The sequence below is a fragment of the Chrysemys picta genome, chromosome 9, assembly GCF_011386835.1.
Source record: "Chrysemys picta bellii isolate R12L10 chromosome 9, ASM1138683v2, whole genome shotgun sequence".
Lineage (NCBI taxonomy): Eukaryota > Metazoa > Chordata > Testudines > Emydidae > Chrysemys > Chrysemys picta.
Window position 1 is genome coordinate 36553630 of NC_088799.1, and position 15086 is coordinate 36568715.

A 15086-nucleotide genomic window follows, 5' to 3' on the forward strand; every position below is an offset into this window, starting at 1 on the left:
CAATTTTGCAACAGAAAAGCTTCAAAAACAGACTCCAACAAGAAACTGCTGAACTTGAATTAATATGCATACCATCAATTTAGGCTTGACTAGAGACTGGGAATGGCTGAGCCATTACACACATTGAATCTATTTCCCCATGTTAAGTATCCTCACACCTTCTTGTCAAACTGTTTGAAATGGGCCATCTTGATTATCACTACAAAAGTTTTCTCTTAATTAATTAGCCTCTTAAAGTTGGTAGGGCAACTCCCACCTTTTCATGTTCTCTGTTTGTGATATATATCTCCTCTATTATATGTTCCATTCTATGCATCTGATGAAGTAGGCTGTAGCTACTCCACAAAAGCTTATGCTCAAATAAATTTGTTAGTCTCTAAGGTGCCACAAATACTCCTGTTCTTTTTGATGGGAAGAAAAGTTCACCAAAGCTACTTAAGTAGCTTAGTTGGGGATTTGGAAGGTTTAGGTTGGTTTTAATTTATCTGAACATCTTTAGTAGCTTAATAGACATTAAACTTCAGGATTCAGGGCTTGTTACTTCTCTCATTGAATGGATGTTTTGCCAGTGATTTCATGGGGAGCAAGACTGGAAAAACAGCCACCTTTATGTTGTTGAGAAATAAAAACCTTTCCTAAAGCTGAAGTCAGTACATCCCTCATTCAAGTCAACTGAAATATATGGTGATATCAAAATATATTTATCTTGCAACAGACTAGAGGTCTGAAATCTACTACACAGATGTCTGGAGTTACATTCTGTAGCTTTTTGGCTACATTCATCTAAACAGAAATAAACAATTCATATTGGTCTCTGTTTTTTAAATTACAAGAAATTGATCACCAAGGTGCTGAACTGGAATTCAGGGGATGTAAATTCAGTTCTGAGCTCTGCCACAGACACCCTATGTGACCTTAAGCAACTTCTTTGCCTCAGCTGTTAATCTGTAAATTGGGGGTGATAATACTGTCCTTCCTTACAGGGGTTACATGGAGATAGATCATTAATGTTTGTTAGGTGTTCAGATACTGCAGTGGTAGATGGTGCAGATAGAAATCTTATTTATAATGTTGGATTTCTTTGTGTATACTACACATAAATAATCAGCCCAAATTGTTTATTCTAGGCCTCAAATCTTCAGAAAAAGGAGTTTCCAGGAACAGATTCAGTGATCAAACCATTTGAGGAAAAGGATGCAAAGAGGATCATGATAACTTGTAAATCCCTCAGTTTGAATCTTCAGGCTTGTGTGACTGAGAACGAAAACGATCCTATAACCAATGTAAGTTACGTATATTTCTCTGCATATGCATGTCTCTTTTCCTCAAGGATGGGACTCCTTAAGTCTGTATTACTGCTGCAATTAGGAGGTGCGATGAAAGCCCCTTCTTCCATATTTCAAGCTTGCTCTTCCCTCTCCCTGTGTATATGCATTAGGCTTTAATCATGTACTTAGGGAGTTCTTAGACCAACATTCTGCGGTTAATAAATACATTGAATGTAGTAATAGAATATTTTGGAGGTATTGATTCTTTGTGGTGCTAAGTGCAATAGAAAGCAATCTGTGAAGATCTAGGTCAGCCTTTTCTTCACTGTGCATTATGGCCCTGATCTAAAGCCTATTGGCATCAAGACTCCCATTGACTTCCGTGGGCCTTGGATTAGGTCCTATAAGCACACAACAAATTGGTATCAATGTAGAGCGGGCAGCAGTCCATCTGATAAAGCACAGTGTTTTGTAATGCTAATGTGCTCCCTCCATTGTACAAAGTGGGACCATAACCCAGTAACTCCTCACTCTGACTTGAGGAGATGTGTATATCTGTTGTGATGATGGAAGATTATTATTGCATTAAGATAGAAAATAGCTCTGGATCTATATACAAGCTAAATGAAAGTAGACAAACTTTCATTTTATTGATTAAAGGACTTACAGTCTTTATAAATCCATGAAAGCACAATAAATATTGAGGCAGAAAAGTTAATCTATAAAATCCTCCTCCCTCTCTTATTCTTGTAAAAAGAGAAAACCTAAACCATCAATGCACAACCCCTGGATCTTGTTACCTCCTGCTTTAAGTGGGAGAATTTCAAATATTTTATCAAATCCATGTTCTGGCAATTCAGCTTCCTTCCATTACATATGAGACATTGATTTTTCATTTGCAGGTCACCACTACGGTGGGTGCATAGTCAGCATACGGTGGTCAGTATTTTTACAGCAGAATGAAAGCAGCAGGGGAAGTAAAGTAATGATGGTTGTAGCAAGGAAATGCAATAACTCAGTCCAGAACTATGAAAGCATAGAACTGATTATCTGCTAATGCACCCTGCATCCATAATTTCATGAAGGGTCAGATTCTCCTGTTCCACAGAGCAATGCAAAGCAGCTGTAAACTGTAATGACTGCAGCCAAGCCTCTTATGTCAGGATATTTGTGAAATGTGTTTCTCAGGGGATCTGCTTGATAACCTTAACCCTTATCTGTGAACTTGTTGGTCTGCATATTTCTCATTCACATTTCTGATTTAGATGCCAACTGTACTGTCAAACCCAAGTTTTCAGAAATCATGAATCAGGCCCCCCAGACTCATGAAACTGGTTTAAAAATCCAATGAGATAAATGTTTGGTCTTTTTATTTGCATTCTTTTTTTTAAACCACAGGGTTCATGTTTTCATGCTTTTCTCTGCAGCCATGAATGCTAGATACTTTTTTAAAAAATGAAAGCTGAGATTTTGACCTAATCACTGAATTCTAGGAGCTGGCGCTTTAAAAAACACACCAAATATTGCAAGACTTGTGAAAAAACGGCAACATTGTGTCAACAGAGTTCTTTATTGTTGTTACTGCATGCACATTTGCAAAGGGATGCTATAAAGAGAGAGATCAAGGCAGTGCAGCCACTAGCCACCTGTAGGAAGGTCTGGTGGCAAAGCACGCTGGCAGGAGCTCTTGGAAATATTTTTCTTGAGGTAGGCAGAGTGCCTCTTAGGTTGTAGGGAGAACATGAGTGCTACGACGTCCTCCCAAAGCGGTGCTGTGTTTGCTTTATCCTTTGGGATTCCAGCTCTGCTAACTAGCTTGAGGTGCAGGCAGAGCTATCACTATGCCCTACCTCTCCCAGCCCTTTCTGGGTAGTCTAGCCCTGCAGGCAGAGCTAGAGTTGCAGCCCTGAAGTTCAAGGACTAAGAACATGTACTGCACCTGCACAGTGGTGCAAGGGTGGGAGAAACTTCTTGCACCCTACATCCTCTGGTGGATTTGCACAGTCTGGCACATGGGACATAGAACTGATAGGTTTTAACCCTCTTGCCTTCTGATAGTATTATATTTTAATCAAGTTGTTTCTGATTTTTATCTCTAGATTGAGCCTTTTTTTGTGAGCGTGGCTCTGTTTGATATCAGAGACAACAGGAAAATCTCTGCTGATTTTCATGTGGATCTGAACCACACCCTTGTTACACAGATGGTTTTAGGTTCCTCATCTTCATTGGAAAATGGCAATATTGAAACAATGGACACGAGTGAAGAAGAACCACCCGTGGTCAAGGGATTTCCAGAGACATGGTTGAAGTATCCAAAACAGGTATTTGATGCATGACTTGTCTCACTGATGTTTAAATGGGATTGTTCACACCACTAATGGTACTTGTGTTCTGTATGCACCATAAACATCCTAAACTGGGTTCTAATGGCTCCTTTGAAGCTGTCAGTATCTGTTATCTAGAGAAACCCATGAAGTGTGCAGCCATTTTTATGCTCAATCATTGACCTCTCCCAAACCAGCCAAACAAAATCACAACTTAAAAACTTATCTAGATGTCTGCATTATTCTCTAAGTTATGACACAGTCTTGTTATTGTAACTCTTGTCCTCCATTTACTCTCCATACCTGTTTTCTTTTCCATGTTATTAATTTATGTTACATCTGTTTTTAGGCTTTGATTCAGGAAAGCACTTAAGCATGTGCTTGGGAGATTTCCTGAATAGGGATGTTTTCCTGAACTGTTCCTAAGATTGTATGGTAATGGGACTATGTCTTCAGTAAGTTCTGTAATTCATCTTTTTGAAAAAGGATGTTTGGCTTCATAGTCGGGCCAAATTCCAACATGAAGTATCACATTCTGACTCCAGAATTTCCTTATAATTTCAGTTGTAGATACTATTACACTCATGTATTAAACTGCATATCAATGAGTAAGTGTATGGCTGTGACCAAATTTCTTAAAAAATAGGCATCTATGCTATCTCATTAGACACATTTTTTAATGAAAAGAAAGCTCCCTGGTTACCTGGGATATCATAGGGTTGCCCCAGTAGTATATGTAGTAGAGATGGTCAGAAACTCAATTTTTTGCCATAGAAAATTCTGTAAGAAAAATCTCCTTTCAAAATTTTTCAACCAAAAAGTGTTGGGTTTTCTAAAGGAATTTTCAAAATGACGTGAAAGAAGGTTAATTTTGTTTCATATCAAAACAACATTTAAAAATTAAATCTTTCATTTAGTTTTGAAATGTCAAAGTGACATTTTTCATTTTATTTCAACTTAAAATATCATTTCATTACATTTTTATTTCTGAAAACTGAAAAATTTCAACTTTCATTTTTTGTTTTTTAAATTAATTTATGTTTATCCTTTCTCTCACTTTTGTACTTTTCCCTCCTTTGTCCAATGGGAAATGGAGGAGAAGGTAAAGTGTGTGAAAGTGGGGAAAGCATGAATTTTCAAGCTTTTTTTATTGTTTTCCAACTGGAATCCAAAAACTGAAAATAGATTTTTTTTTATTTCCCAAACTTAAACGAAACAATATTTTAAATCAAAATGAAACAAAACATGTCATTTCATTTTAGTGTTGATTTGAAACAACATTTTTTATTTCAAATTTTCCAATTAGAGAATCAAAAATAATCCTCAAAATTGATATTGTCTGGTGAATAGTTTCAATTTTAGCTACAGTTTTGTTTGAAATCAGCTCTGGTATTTTAGCATCCAGAAATTCAGATTCCTCTGTATGTAAAGCAAAAGGGGAATCATAATGAAAAATACAAATTATCTGATTTCTTGTATTGAAAATATATCACTCTGGTATCAAAAATATATCACTCTGGTATCATATTCAATATTCTCATCTTACATATGTGTACATATCACAGAACAGATAACCAGTCAATATGAGCCCTTTCTGGGATTCCAAACGAATTCAAAAGTGAGGCATTAATTAGACTTCCCCTTAAGTTCAGTTAGATTTCCTTAGTGCTGCTTATGTCCACTCAGTGACTTGAGGATAGGTGTCAGATAAGCCTGCATGCTATAACCAACCCTCTTCAATGATTATCTAGAAGAAATTTTAAGAGCCACTGATGGAAACCTACAGGATGGTGTACCCATCGGTGGTTGAAAAATTTGTCATCTGTGCTTTGCTGATGATGTTGACCGGATTGGATCATCAGAAGAAGAGGTGCAAACATTGCTAGAAAGAGCAGAGATGGAAGCAGAGACTGTTAGGTCTAAAGCTATTACATGGAAAGACAAAGACGGTGGTGACATCTACATCTGTTGAAAAGTTGAAGATAATTCTACCCAAATTTGAGGAGACATTGGAGTGTGTTGAGCACTTCAAATACCTGGGTAGCTTGACCACATAGGATGCTGAACATAACTTAGAGGTCTGACATAAAATTGGAGTCACTCCTGCTGCCCTAGTGACATGCAGCCACATGTGGAAAAGCAAAGGTATTACTAGGAAGTGCAAAATGAAATTGCTGCAGTCTCTTGTCTTCAGCACCTCACTTTGTGCATGTGACACATTAACACTAAGGAACCAGGACATTAAGAGGCTTTCTGCCTTGTAATTGGAATACTGCAGGTGATTGCTGAGCATTAGCTATACCTCACACACGACTAACGAGGAGGTGATCGCCCAAATTTACAGCATAATTGAAGCGATACTGGATATCATCAAGATGATCAGACAAAGAAAACTTGAGTTGTGGGACATATGGATGGGCCAGAGAAGTTTTTCAGGGATTGGTGCCAGGTGCGAAGGGCAGAGGGCACTCACGGCAAATTGGTTTGACGAGGTGGTTGACCGGATGAGATGCAGCATGGCACACTTCTGTGTGAAGACTGCAAAATGAGGAGGAAGATTGCTGGCCAGTGACTCCTGAGTATTGTGTTTACTGTTCATTGTGATGTGACTCTGTGGTTGCTTTGAACTATGTGAGAACATATGTATGTGAGTAACTCTAAGGGAGACTAATGAACCATAAAGGGTTTCAGGTCGTGTAAAAGATCTAACATTTACACATCATTTCTGTATTTGATCCTGTGAGTCCAAACAAATAAACCTAAGTAGGCCTAAGAAAGTTAAATCCTGGTGAGTCTGTTAGTGTAACATCTCCATTAAGGGGATTAGAAGAAAGTGCAAGATCCACCAACGCAGAATCCTTCTAGGTTCACTTAGGCTCAAACAGGAACTTCCTTTCCACCAGCTGGGGGCATTGACAATGTCTCCACTTGTTACAGAATTGTTATATGCTTATTAACTATACTCTCTTGTATTTATAGGCTCTTTTCTCCATAAGTAACCCCCATTCTGAGATTGTTTTGGTGGCAAGAATAGAAAAGGTGCTCATGGGAAATATTGCCAGCAGTGCTGAACCTTACATTAAGAATCCAGACTCTAATAAGGTAATGCAATATAAACATAAATTGCCTCTTTGATTGTTCATGTAAATGTCCTCCTGTGGGTGGAAAACACTGCACACTATATTTGCAAGGCTTACCAGTTTATGGATGCTTAATTGTACACTCAGTTAGGATCCTCTCCTATTGAAGTCAGTAGCAATATTCCTATTGACTTCAGTGGAAGTAAGATGAAGCCCTTAAACATGTAATGCAGGAATAAACTTAATATAGTAGATGTAGTTTGCATCAGGACATTTGGCAGTAGAACTGAGTTGGTAAACCCTAGATGAAAGACTGTGATTCTAATCTATTAATCCATTTGTTGTGTACTACTTGTGCCGCTGTTACTCCAGTGGAGTGAAATTCACTGCCCTCAGCTCCATACAAAGGTTGGGAATTAGGTGGGTGTTTGGGTCCAGCCATCCACACGCTCCAATCTAAAGGCAGGCAGCATGACTACATTGCCAATGCTGCAATGGGCTAAAATGACGACTGCTTCCATTATAAAGTGATTTTGGGACATCAGATCCTAGCTAGTCTCCCGCTACAGTCCCAAGTAGGCGGGTGTACAGCCTACTTCCATGGTGCACATGGGGTGCAGAGGCTTCTTTGTGGGTACGTCTACACTGCATCTGAGAGGTGTGATGCTCAGCGGGGGTAGACAGTTTCACGCTAGCTCAGCTAGCACCAAGCCTCTAAAAATAGCAGTGTGGACATTATGGTACTGGAATACCTCCCTGCTGCAATGTAGACATACCTTGTGTGGCCAGTTCACACTTGCCCTTCCTTCACACAAAGATTTAAGAAGGGCTCTGTATGCCAAGGAGATATTCACTCACTCTGATATGTTGACTCTACATAATGATTAGGACATGAGTGTGTTGCACAGAGTGCCACAGCAGATTTGAGGTCCCCACTTTATAGGTTTCAGAAAATGTAATTTCAATGAATTGGGAGAGAGACACTGAAATGGTAAACGCCTAATGGTACCTGCCATTGTACACATTTTCCTGACATGTATTTTTTTAACTATTTCAGCAAAAAAAAATTCCTCTATTGGTCTGCCTGTACAATTTTAAACTCCATGGTTGATCTGCTACTTGAATTTACATGCACTCAAAATGCTTTTCAGACACTGAAGGGCCAAATTCTGCCTTGATTTAGGCCCCATGAAACCCCATTGATTTTAATGGGATTGCACAAATTATAAGGCATGACAGAATCCAGGTTGACATCTGCTGGCTGCACTAAGATATCCCATCTCTGAGACCAGAATATCAATCTTCCATTTAGTTAGTTTAAACAAGAGCGCCCTGGTACCATGGAAGGGATTAATTTGCAGGAAGAACATGTAGTATTTCCACTTCTGCCCTTTTCCAGTGGCTTCCACCAGAGGGAAGGGAAGACTACATTTCTTCAGGGGCTGCATAATAGACCCCCCCAGCAGACGTTGCTCAGAGGATGTACTCAAACAATGCATCCCTGGTTACCCTGTTCTCACCTCCTCCCATGCCCAGTGCCACCCCCTGCGAACCTCCAGCAGAGTGCAACTTTTCCCTAGTAAACTTCTCCCATGATGACGTTCCACCACGCTGGTCTGATTTTGTTAACCCTTCAGATAAACACCACCTAAATTGCATTTCCGTTACGCATAAGGCACCTTTGTTTCAACTTGCAATAAGCCTGTTTTCCAAGAACAAAAGCTGTGATGACGGTACTGACGGTACTAATGGTATTTATTTTTCTTTACCTAGTGTGCTCAAAAAGTGTTAAAATCCAACAAACAGTTCTGCAGCAAGCTGGGGAAATACCGTATGCCATTTGCTTGGTCAGTGAGGTATGTATATTGATTATTTTTACATAACATTTCTAACAACAGCTCACCCTGCTCTTGGATTCATGTACTTTTATTATGAGTCACATTTTCAGCTTCAAACTAATACTTTCTACTTTATCCATGCCCCTGGCTGACCCTGGTGGCTTTAATCAATTCTGTTTGGTCCCATTTCCCTTTATTTACATAAATGAATAACAGTCACTTTCCCATTAAATATTAGTGTGGTAGCATCTATCACTTATACACATGCTGAAGTTGCTAGAAAGCATCAAGAACAATGTCAATTTATGACAATAATGCAGGAGTAGCCCCACTCTGAGCGATACTGTGCTAAATATTCTAAGAGAGGTTTGAAAGTTAAAATTCTTTCAGGAGACTTTTACAAAGCTAATTCTTCTTTGAAATGGGAATTGAATACCTGCCTAAATACAGATTTAAGAGCCTATATGTAGGCACCCAAGATTGGAACTCTGGCCCTATGATTACACCTGTCGAGTTTTGAGAAACATTGGCCAAAGATCTGGGGGTTGCACAAGCTCCCAGTAGTCCCAGTGCCTATGCCTTGGTGGTGGTAGAGGGGGAGAATGCCCTGGAAGTGCTTGCATTGTTAGCATTCTCAGTAGGCATTAGAAAGCTGGAGGTTTATTTATTTTATCTTTGCAGTAATGATTAATGACAATAATGTGTTTATTATTGTGTCCCCTCTCTTGTAACCCTTACCCTCTAGCTCTTGTTGTGGTTGCTTCCTGTCCATTTTCTTTCCATAGTACATCTGTGCATTCTACTCTGTCTCTCACTTCCTCATTTCTTCTTTGTGACTTTTCCCTGCTTTCTTTGTTGCCTTCTCCTCTTCCCAGGTGTCATGGGGGTGTGCCGGTCCTGCAGTACTCCCCTGCAGGCCAAGTGTGGCATTGCAGATGTTCCCTGTCTGTTTCCTTCTGCGTCTCCTCCATTTTCCACAGGCCTGTGCTGGAGATGTCGCTTAGCCCTCCAGCCACGTCACAAACAAAACTTAACCCTTTCTAGGGTAATAAAAGTCCAACTGAAAGGTCCCAACAAACAAAAAGGTTCTTTTGCCCTTCAGCGGCTTCTCTTCAGCTCATCCTCTGGGCCCTGTTCTTAGCCCCTTTCTGGGCTTTGAGAGTCTCTGTCTCTGGGTTAGAGCATTCAGCGCCCAACCTGACTCCCTGGCAGTACCATTCTCAGTCCCTTTCTAGGATTTGCCCCCAGAGGTAGGGCTGGCCACATCTCCCCTTAAAGGGGCCAGTCACCTTGTGACACCTGACAGCAGGATTCCTGCCTTCTGCCTTGGTTTTCTCCCTTCCTGTATTGTTCTCCCTCCCCTCTGTCTCTATTTTTCTTTGATTCCTTTCTTCATCCTTTTCTGTTTTGGTCTCTCCTCCTCAACTTTGTCCTACTTCTCAATATTTTGCTGCCCAGAGAGCACTGCTCAGTGAGGTCCAGTAGCACCTCAACCACTGCTCCCCATTATGTTTGTAGTATATGCACCGAGTGGGGAATGGAACCTTGGTCAAAGGAGTAAGGTCTGCTAGAGGTAGAAGCCCTTTTCTTCTATAGCTCCTGTTCTGCCGTTGTGTTTCAGGAATGGTAGGGCATTAAATGGAGGCATTATAAAAGCAGAACAGAAGTTGGGGAGCAGCAGCCCCCCCACCACTTGACAGCTTTCTAGTTGAGTGACTGTCAATGATAATCAGGGATAGTTGTAATGCACATGATGGGTCTGGAATTGGGGTACTCCTATCTGACTTGGAGCTGTGGTGCACCGAGAGGACACTGTCGCCACCCCCAGGGCAGATGGAGGTGGTGATTCTATAATTATAGAGGTGGGGAGGGAGGCAAAAGAACAACAAAGCAGAGCTATTAGAAGCACTCATTTATATTTTATTGGCAGATAGTTTGGTTGATCTCCAATAAAGTAAGGAGAGGGGTTTACTTGTTCAAAGAAAAGGAAGATAATTTCTTCTGCTGTACTGTACTCAGTTCAAGGATGCACACCAATATTTATCAGCTTTATATAGCTAAAGAACCATTCATCAAAATTACATGAATAGTTGTCCGTTGGTTTGGCAGAACAATTTCAGCATATAAGGGAAGGTATAATGGAGCTATATGCAGGCTAGGAGCCAAACCTAGGTGTTTTTTTATTAACTCTCTCCTGCCTAGATCATTCCTGCTGCTGTACCACTGGTGTGGCAGGAGAAGAAACTGATGTTCCTTTGCACAGGGACTACTCACTGCAAGCATGGGGAGGGGCAGAGGCAGAGTTGGCTGGTCACAGGGGGGAACATGTGCAGGGGCTGCATTGCTCCAGTGCATTGGATAGCTTGAGAAGCATGGTGCCTCAGTCAAGAACTCCCACCAGAGCAACACTACTCTGCAATAACCCCATTGTGGGCCAGAACCTAGCAGACATGATCGAGCCCTTCATCAGCATCCCTAAACCCTCACTCCCATCGAGCTAAGTGGGATGTGAAATCTCTTGGCACCTTTCTGGATCAGGTTGTTAGTTTGCAAACTCAGCTCCAGTCTGGGTGCCAGGCTCCTCAGATAGAGCATGAGGAAAGTTACCTGCCTTGAGAAGGGATCTTATGAAGCCGATCAGCTGAGAGGGGAGCCCCCTAAGCTAGCAAGGAGAGAAATGCCAAGGAGAGGGGGCTTAAGTGCCTCAGGCTCCTCAGACACAAACCCTCTCCTGGAATTAGGCCTCTAAGCCAGGTAGCGATCAATCTATCGGGGATCAATATATCGTGTCTCATCTAGACGCAATATATCGATCCCCGAACGCGCTCCCATCGACTCCAGAACTCCACCAGGGCAAGCGGCAGTAGCAGAGTCAATGGGGGAGCCGTGGCCGTCGATCCCGCGCCGTGAGGACGGGAGGTAAGTCGAAATAAGATACGTCGACTTCAGCTACGCTATTCCTGTAGCTGAAGTTGCGTATCTTACATCGACTCCCCCCCCCCCCCCCCCACTGTAGACCAGGCGGCAGTCCATGCCCTAGCAACCAAAAGCATCCCTCGCTGCTGCTGCTCGATATCTCTCTTGTGTTCGCTCTGTGTTTCCCTGTGCCCCCCAGATGTCTTTTGATCAATAAGGCAGTCTGCTGCCCCTCCACCTATTGGATGCCTGCCTCTGGCCCTCCTGATGGGAGGGCTGGCAGCTCACAGGTGCTAGGCATGGTCTGAGCACACCCACAGGAACAGGACCCACAGATGAGATAGGTGCTTTCCTGCTTAATTTGAGAATCCTATTTTGGGGCCTCCAAGTCTTTAGTTTGTTTTAGAGTTCCAAGCTGCTCATTAGCTGTGGGACAACATCAGCACTTAGGTAGTTTTCCAAATGCTGACCCAAGGAAACTTAGGTGCCTACAGGACTTAAGTGGTAGCTGAAGGCTGCTTTGAAAATGTCAGTGGTGCCTAAATGGTGGAGTTAAGTGTCTAAAGAGGCAGATAGGCATCAAAGTACCTTTAAGGATCCGGACCCGAGTCACATTCAGCCTGCCCTCACTGAGTGTTTTTATCAATGAAGAATCTTGATACTGGTTCTACTCTTGGTCTGCTCCAGGAATGACAGTGCTTTGGCCATCTCACTGTGTAGTCTCGAAACTACAGACTTCTTTTCCACTGTGAAATATGCTGTGGTCTAATTATTGGCTCTTCTTAAACTTCTCAATCATTAATGAGAACATGGCAGATGACACAGTGTAGCAGAAACACATTAGTCCAAGTTCACTACATTCATAAACACATTGACAGCACTGGTGTTACGCCAGGGTTGAATTTGGTTCAGTAAGTCACGTTCTGCTCGCATTTATGTCAGTGTAAATCCAGAGTAAATCTGTCACCATACTCTAGTCTCACAGTGGTATAAGAACAATGAAGTGGAACAAACACTGATATAACAAGAATTTGATCCAGTAAAATATATTTCTAATTTTGTAGCTTGAAAATAGATATTTCCACAAGACACACATCACACCACACAAAAAGTGTTTTGACTATGATAATTTTCAAAAATCTTGGGTTGAAAATGTATTTTCTGCTTATTTATTTTCTGGCATTAACTGTGCTCCCACTAAAGTTTCCCTTTTGAGTTATTATAATTTAAAGCAATTACAGATGGCCACAGTGTGATTTTTACATATTCATTCACTCAGCCAAAATATGACAATTGCATATGTGTCATGTTGTCATTCGTGCAATTGGAACTCTGATTACTTTATGTAATAACAGAATTGTACGCAGCCTTCAGGTTGCTGACTCAGGTTTGTGCCAGGATTTCTCTCAGGCATTGGTCTCATTTGGTGCACTGTAGATTTTTGCAGATGACTGAAATTACACTATACATTAGAATTTCAGTGTGATACATCAGCCTTCCATTCTCAAACCTGCCAAGATTTGTAGATGTATATCTGGTCTCCATTTAATAGATGTGGGGAAACTTTACTCACTCAGATTAATTTTTACACACCCCTCTTGCTTCCAACCCTTCTATCTACACAGATTTCTTATATGAGATCCTATAGTGTGAACCTCATAACACCTTGCAAGGTTTGGGGCCAGATTCTCAGCTGATGTAAACTGACATAGCTGCTCTGAAGCTAATGAAATTATGCTGATTTATACCAGCTGAAGAGCTGGCCCTGTATCTCTGACCACACAGGTGAGCCATCCCTCCACAAAAAGAACAGGAGTACTTGTGGCACCTTAGAGACTAACAAATGTATTTGAGCATAAGCTTTCGTGGGCTACAGCCCACTTCATCAGATGGAATGCATAGCCCATGAAAGCTTATGCTCAAATAAATTTGTTAGTCTCTAAGGTCCCACAAGTACTCCTATTCTTTTTGCGGATACAGACTAACACGGCTGCTACTCTAAAACCTGTCATCCCTCTACAGTATCTTAGCCAACCCTTAAGAAATGTCATACCAAGTTTAATATTCAATTATGACCTTTCTACAGATATTTTAACCTGTAGAACCAGTATAATTACAATGTAATAGCTAATGAAATCCATACTAAAAAATTATATAGAAATGTTTAAAAAGTTAACCAAGGATCTAATTATTTATTAAATTCTATTGATTTTCAGAGTATTTTGTATAGAACAATATTAAAGTTTAATTCATTTTTAGCTATCTAGGACTTTTCCATAAAGGAGGCTTCTAGTATACAAGCAACGATCAGTAGAGAGTCAATAAATTATTATTCAAATGCTAAATTCCTGGATTTTATGAGACTTTTATGATCCGTCCCTTTTTTTGAGTTAACTCAAATTTTGTTCAATGTCAGCTGTTATTCTGAAATACCTTTAGATTGCTTTCTATGGTTAGGGATTCTCTCACTCGCAAGTGTGCCTCATAGAATAAATCTATCTAGCAAAGTTTAAGACTGAAGTTAGTTAACTAGAGCTGTAATATACATAATGCTTGCTCCAAAAGCAATTATTCAGCTTTTATTAAGCCCTAATAACTGAGATACCAGTATGATCTGGCAAGCAAAAAGCCACATAATTCTCTTCTCAATGTATATACATAAGCCCCATTATAATGTGCCTAAAGGTGACCAAATTTTCTAACTGCACACACAAAATATGAATAGTAGCAAAATAGGCTGAAAGATGGTTTATTGCAAGTGGGTGATTGTGGATGTAAGAATATATTTGCATACACAGTTGCCTATTTTGTTCATTCACGTGCGTAGTTTTCATGCAGTTGTGGTGTTCAGTGATTACACAGGGCTTGCACAAAATCTGCTTTATTCTGTGTTTGGTTACAACTGGCTGTGCGTAACAACAAGAGCTTCTCAGTGCCCTGAAACTCTGTCTAGGGAGCTCAGTCCTTAAAGGTGCAACACCTAATTCCACAGCAGTTACCTGTTTGTATCAATATATTTATATTTTGTATGCACTGTTTACATACCTTTTCTTTTTAATCTGCAGTGAAAATCCATCAGTATGTTTGGACTGACATCTCCACCTTACTCTTCTAGCCTGGATGCTTTTAAGGCCCCAGTTGCTAGATCAGTGGCTCTCAACCTTTCCAGACTACTGCACCCCTTTCAGGAGTCTGATTTTGTCTTGTGTACTCCAGGTTTCACCTCACTGAAAAACTACTTGCTTACAAAATCAGACCTAAAAATACAAAGGTGTCACAGCACACTGTTACTGAAAAAATGCTTACTTTCTCATTTTTATCATATAATTATATCAATAAATAAATCAATTGGAATAAAAATATTGTACTTACATTTCAGTGTATAGGACATAGAGCAGTATAAACAAGTCATTGTCTTTTAGTTTGTACTGACTTTGCTTGTGCTTTTTCTGTAGCCTGTTATAAAACTAGGCAAATAGCTAGATGAGTTGATGTACCCCCAGAAGACCTGTGTGTCCCCAGGGGTACGTGTACCCCTGGTTGAGAATCACTGTGCTAGAGTAACTGAATGCATGGGGAACAGAGAGTAAGGAATCTTCCCCCAGCCCACGGTGACTCTGCTGTCACTCCACAAATTCTAGTAGCACAATGGAGGCTACT

At 40.6% G+C, this 15086-nt stretch overlaps 1 protein-coding gene across 15 annotated transcripts in view; it reads left to right on the forward strand.

Moving 5' to 3' along the window:
- Positions 1-15086, forward strand: part of DOCK10 (dedicator of cytokinesis 10) — a 226103-nt gene that overhangs the window by 125485 nt on the left and 85532 nt on the right. For all 15 annotated transcript variants that reach the window (XM_065558013.1, XM_008165874.4, XM_065558014.1 and 12 more), the window contains exons 11-14: positions 1128-1283; positions 3368-3589; positions 6572-6694; positions 8446-8528. In XM_065558013.1, the coding sequence (XP_065414085.1) occupies positions 1128-1283; positions 3368-3589; positions 6572-6694; positions 8446-8528 (584 nt within the window). The remainder of the gene's footprint in view (positions 1-1127; positions 1284-3367; positions 3590-6571; positions 6695-8445; positions 8529-15086) is intronic.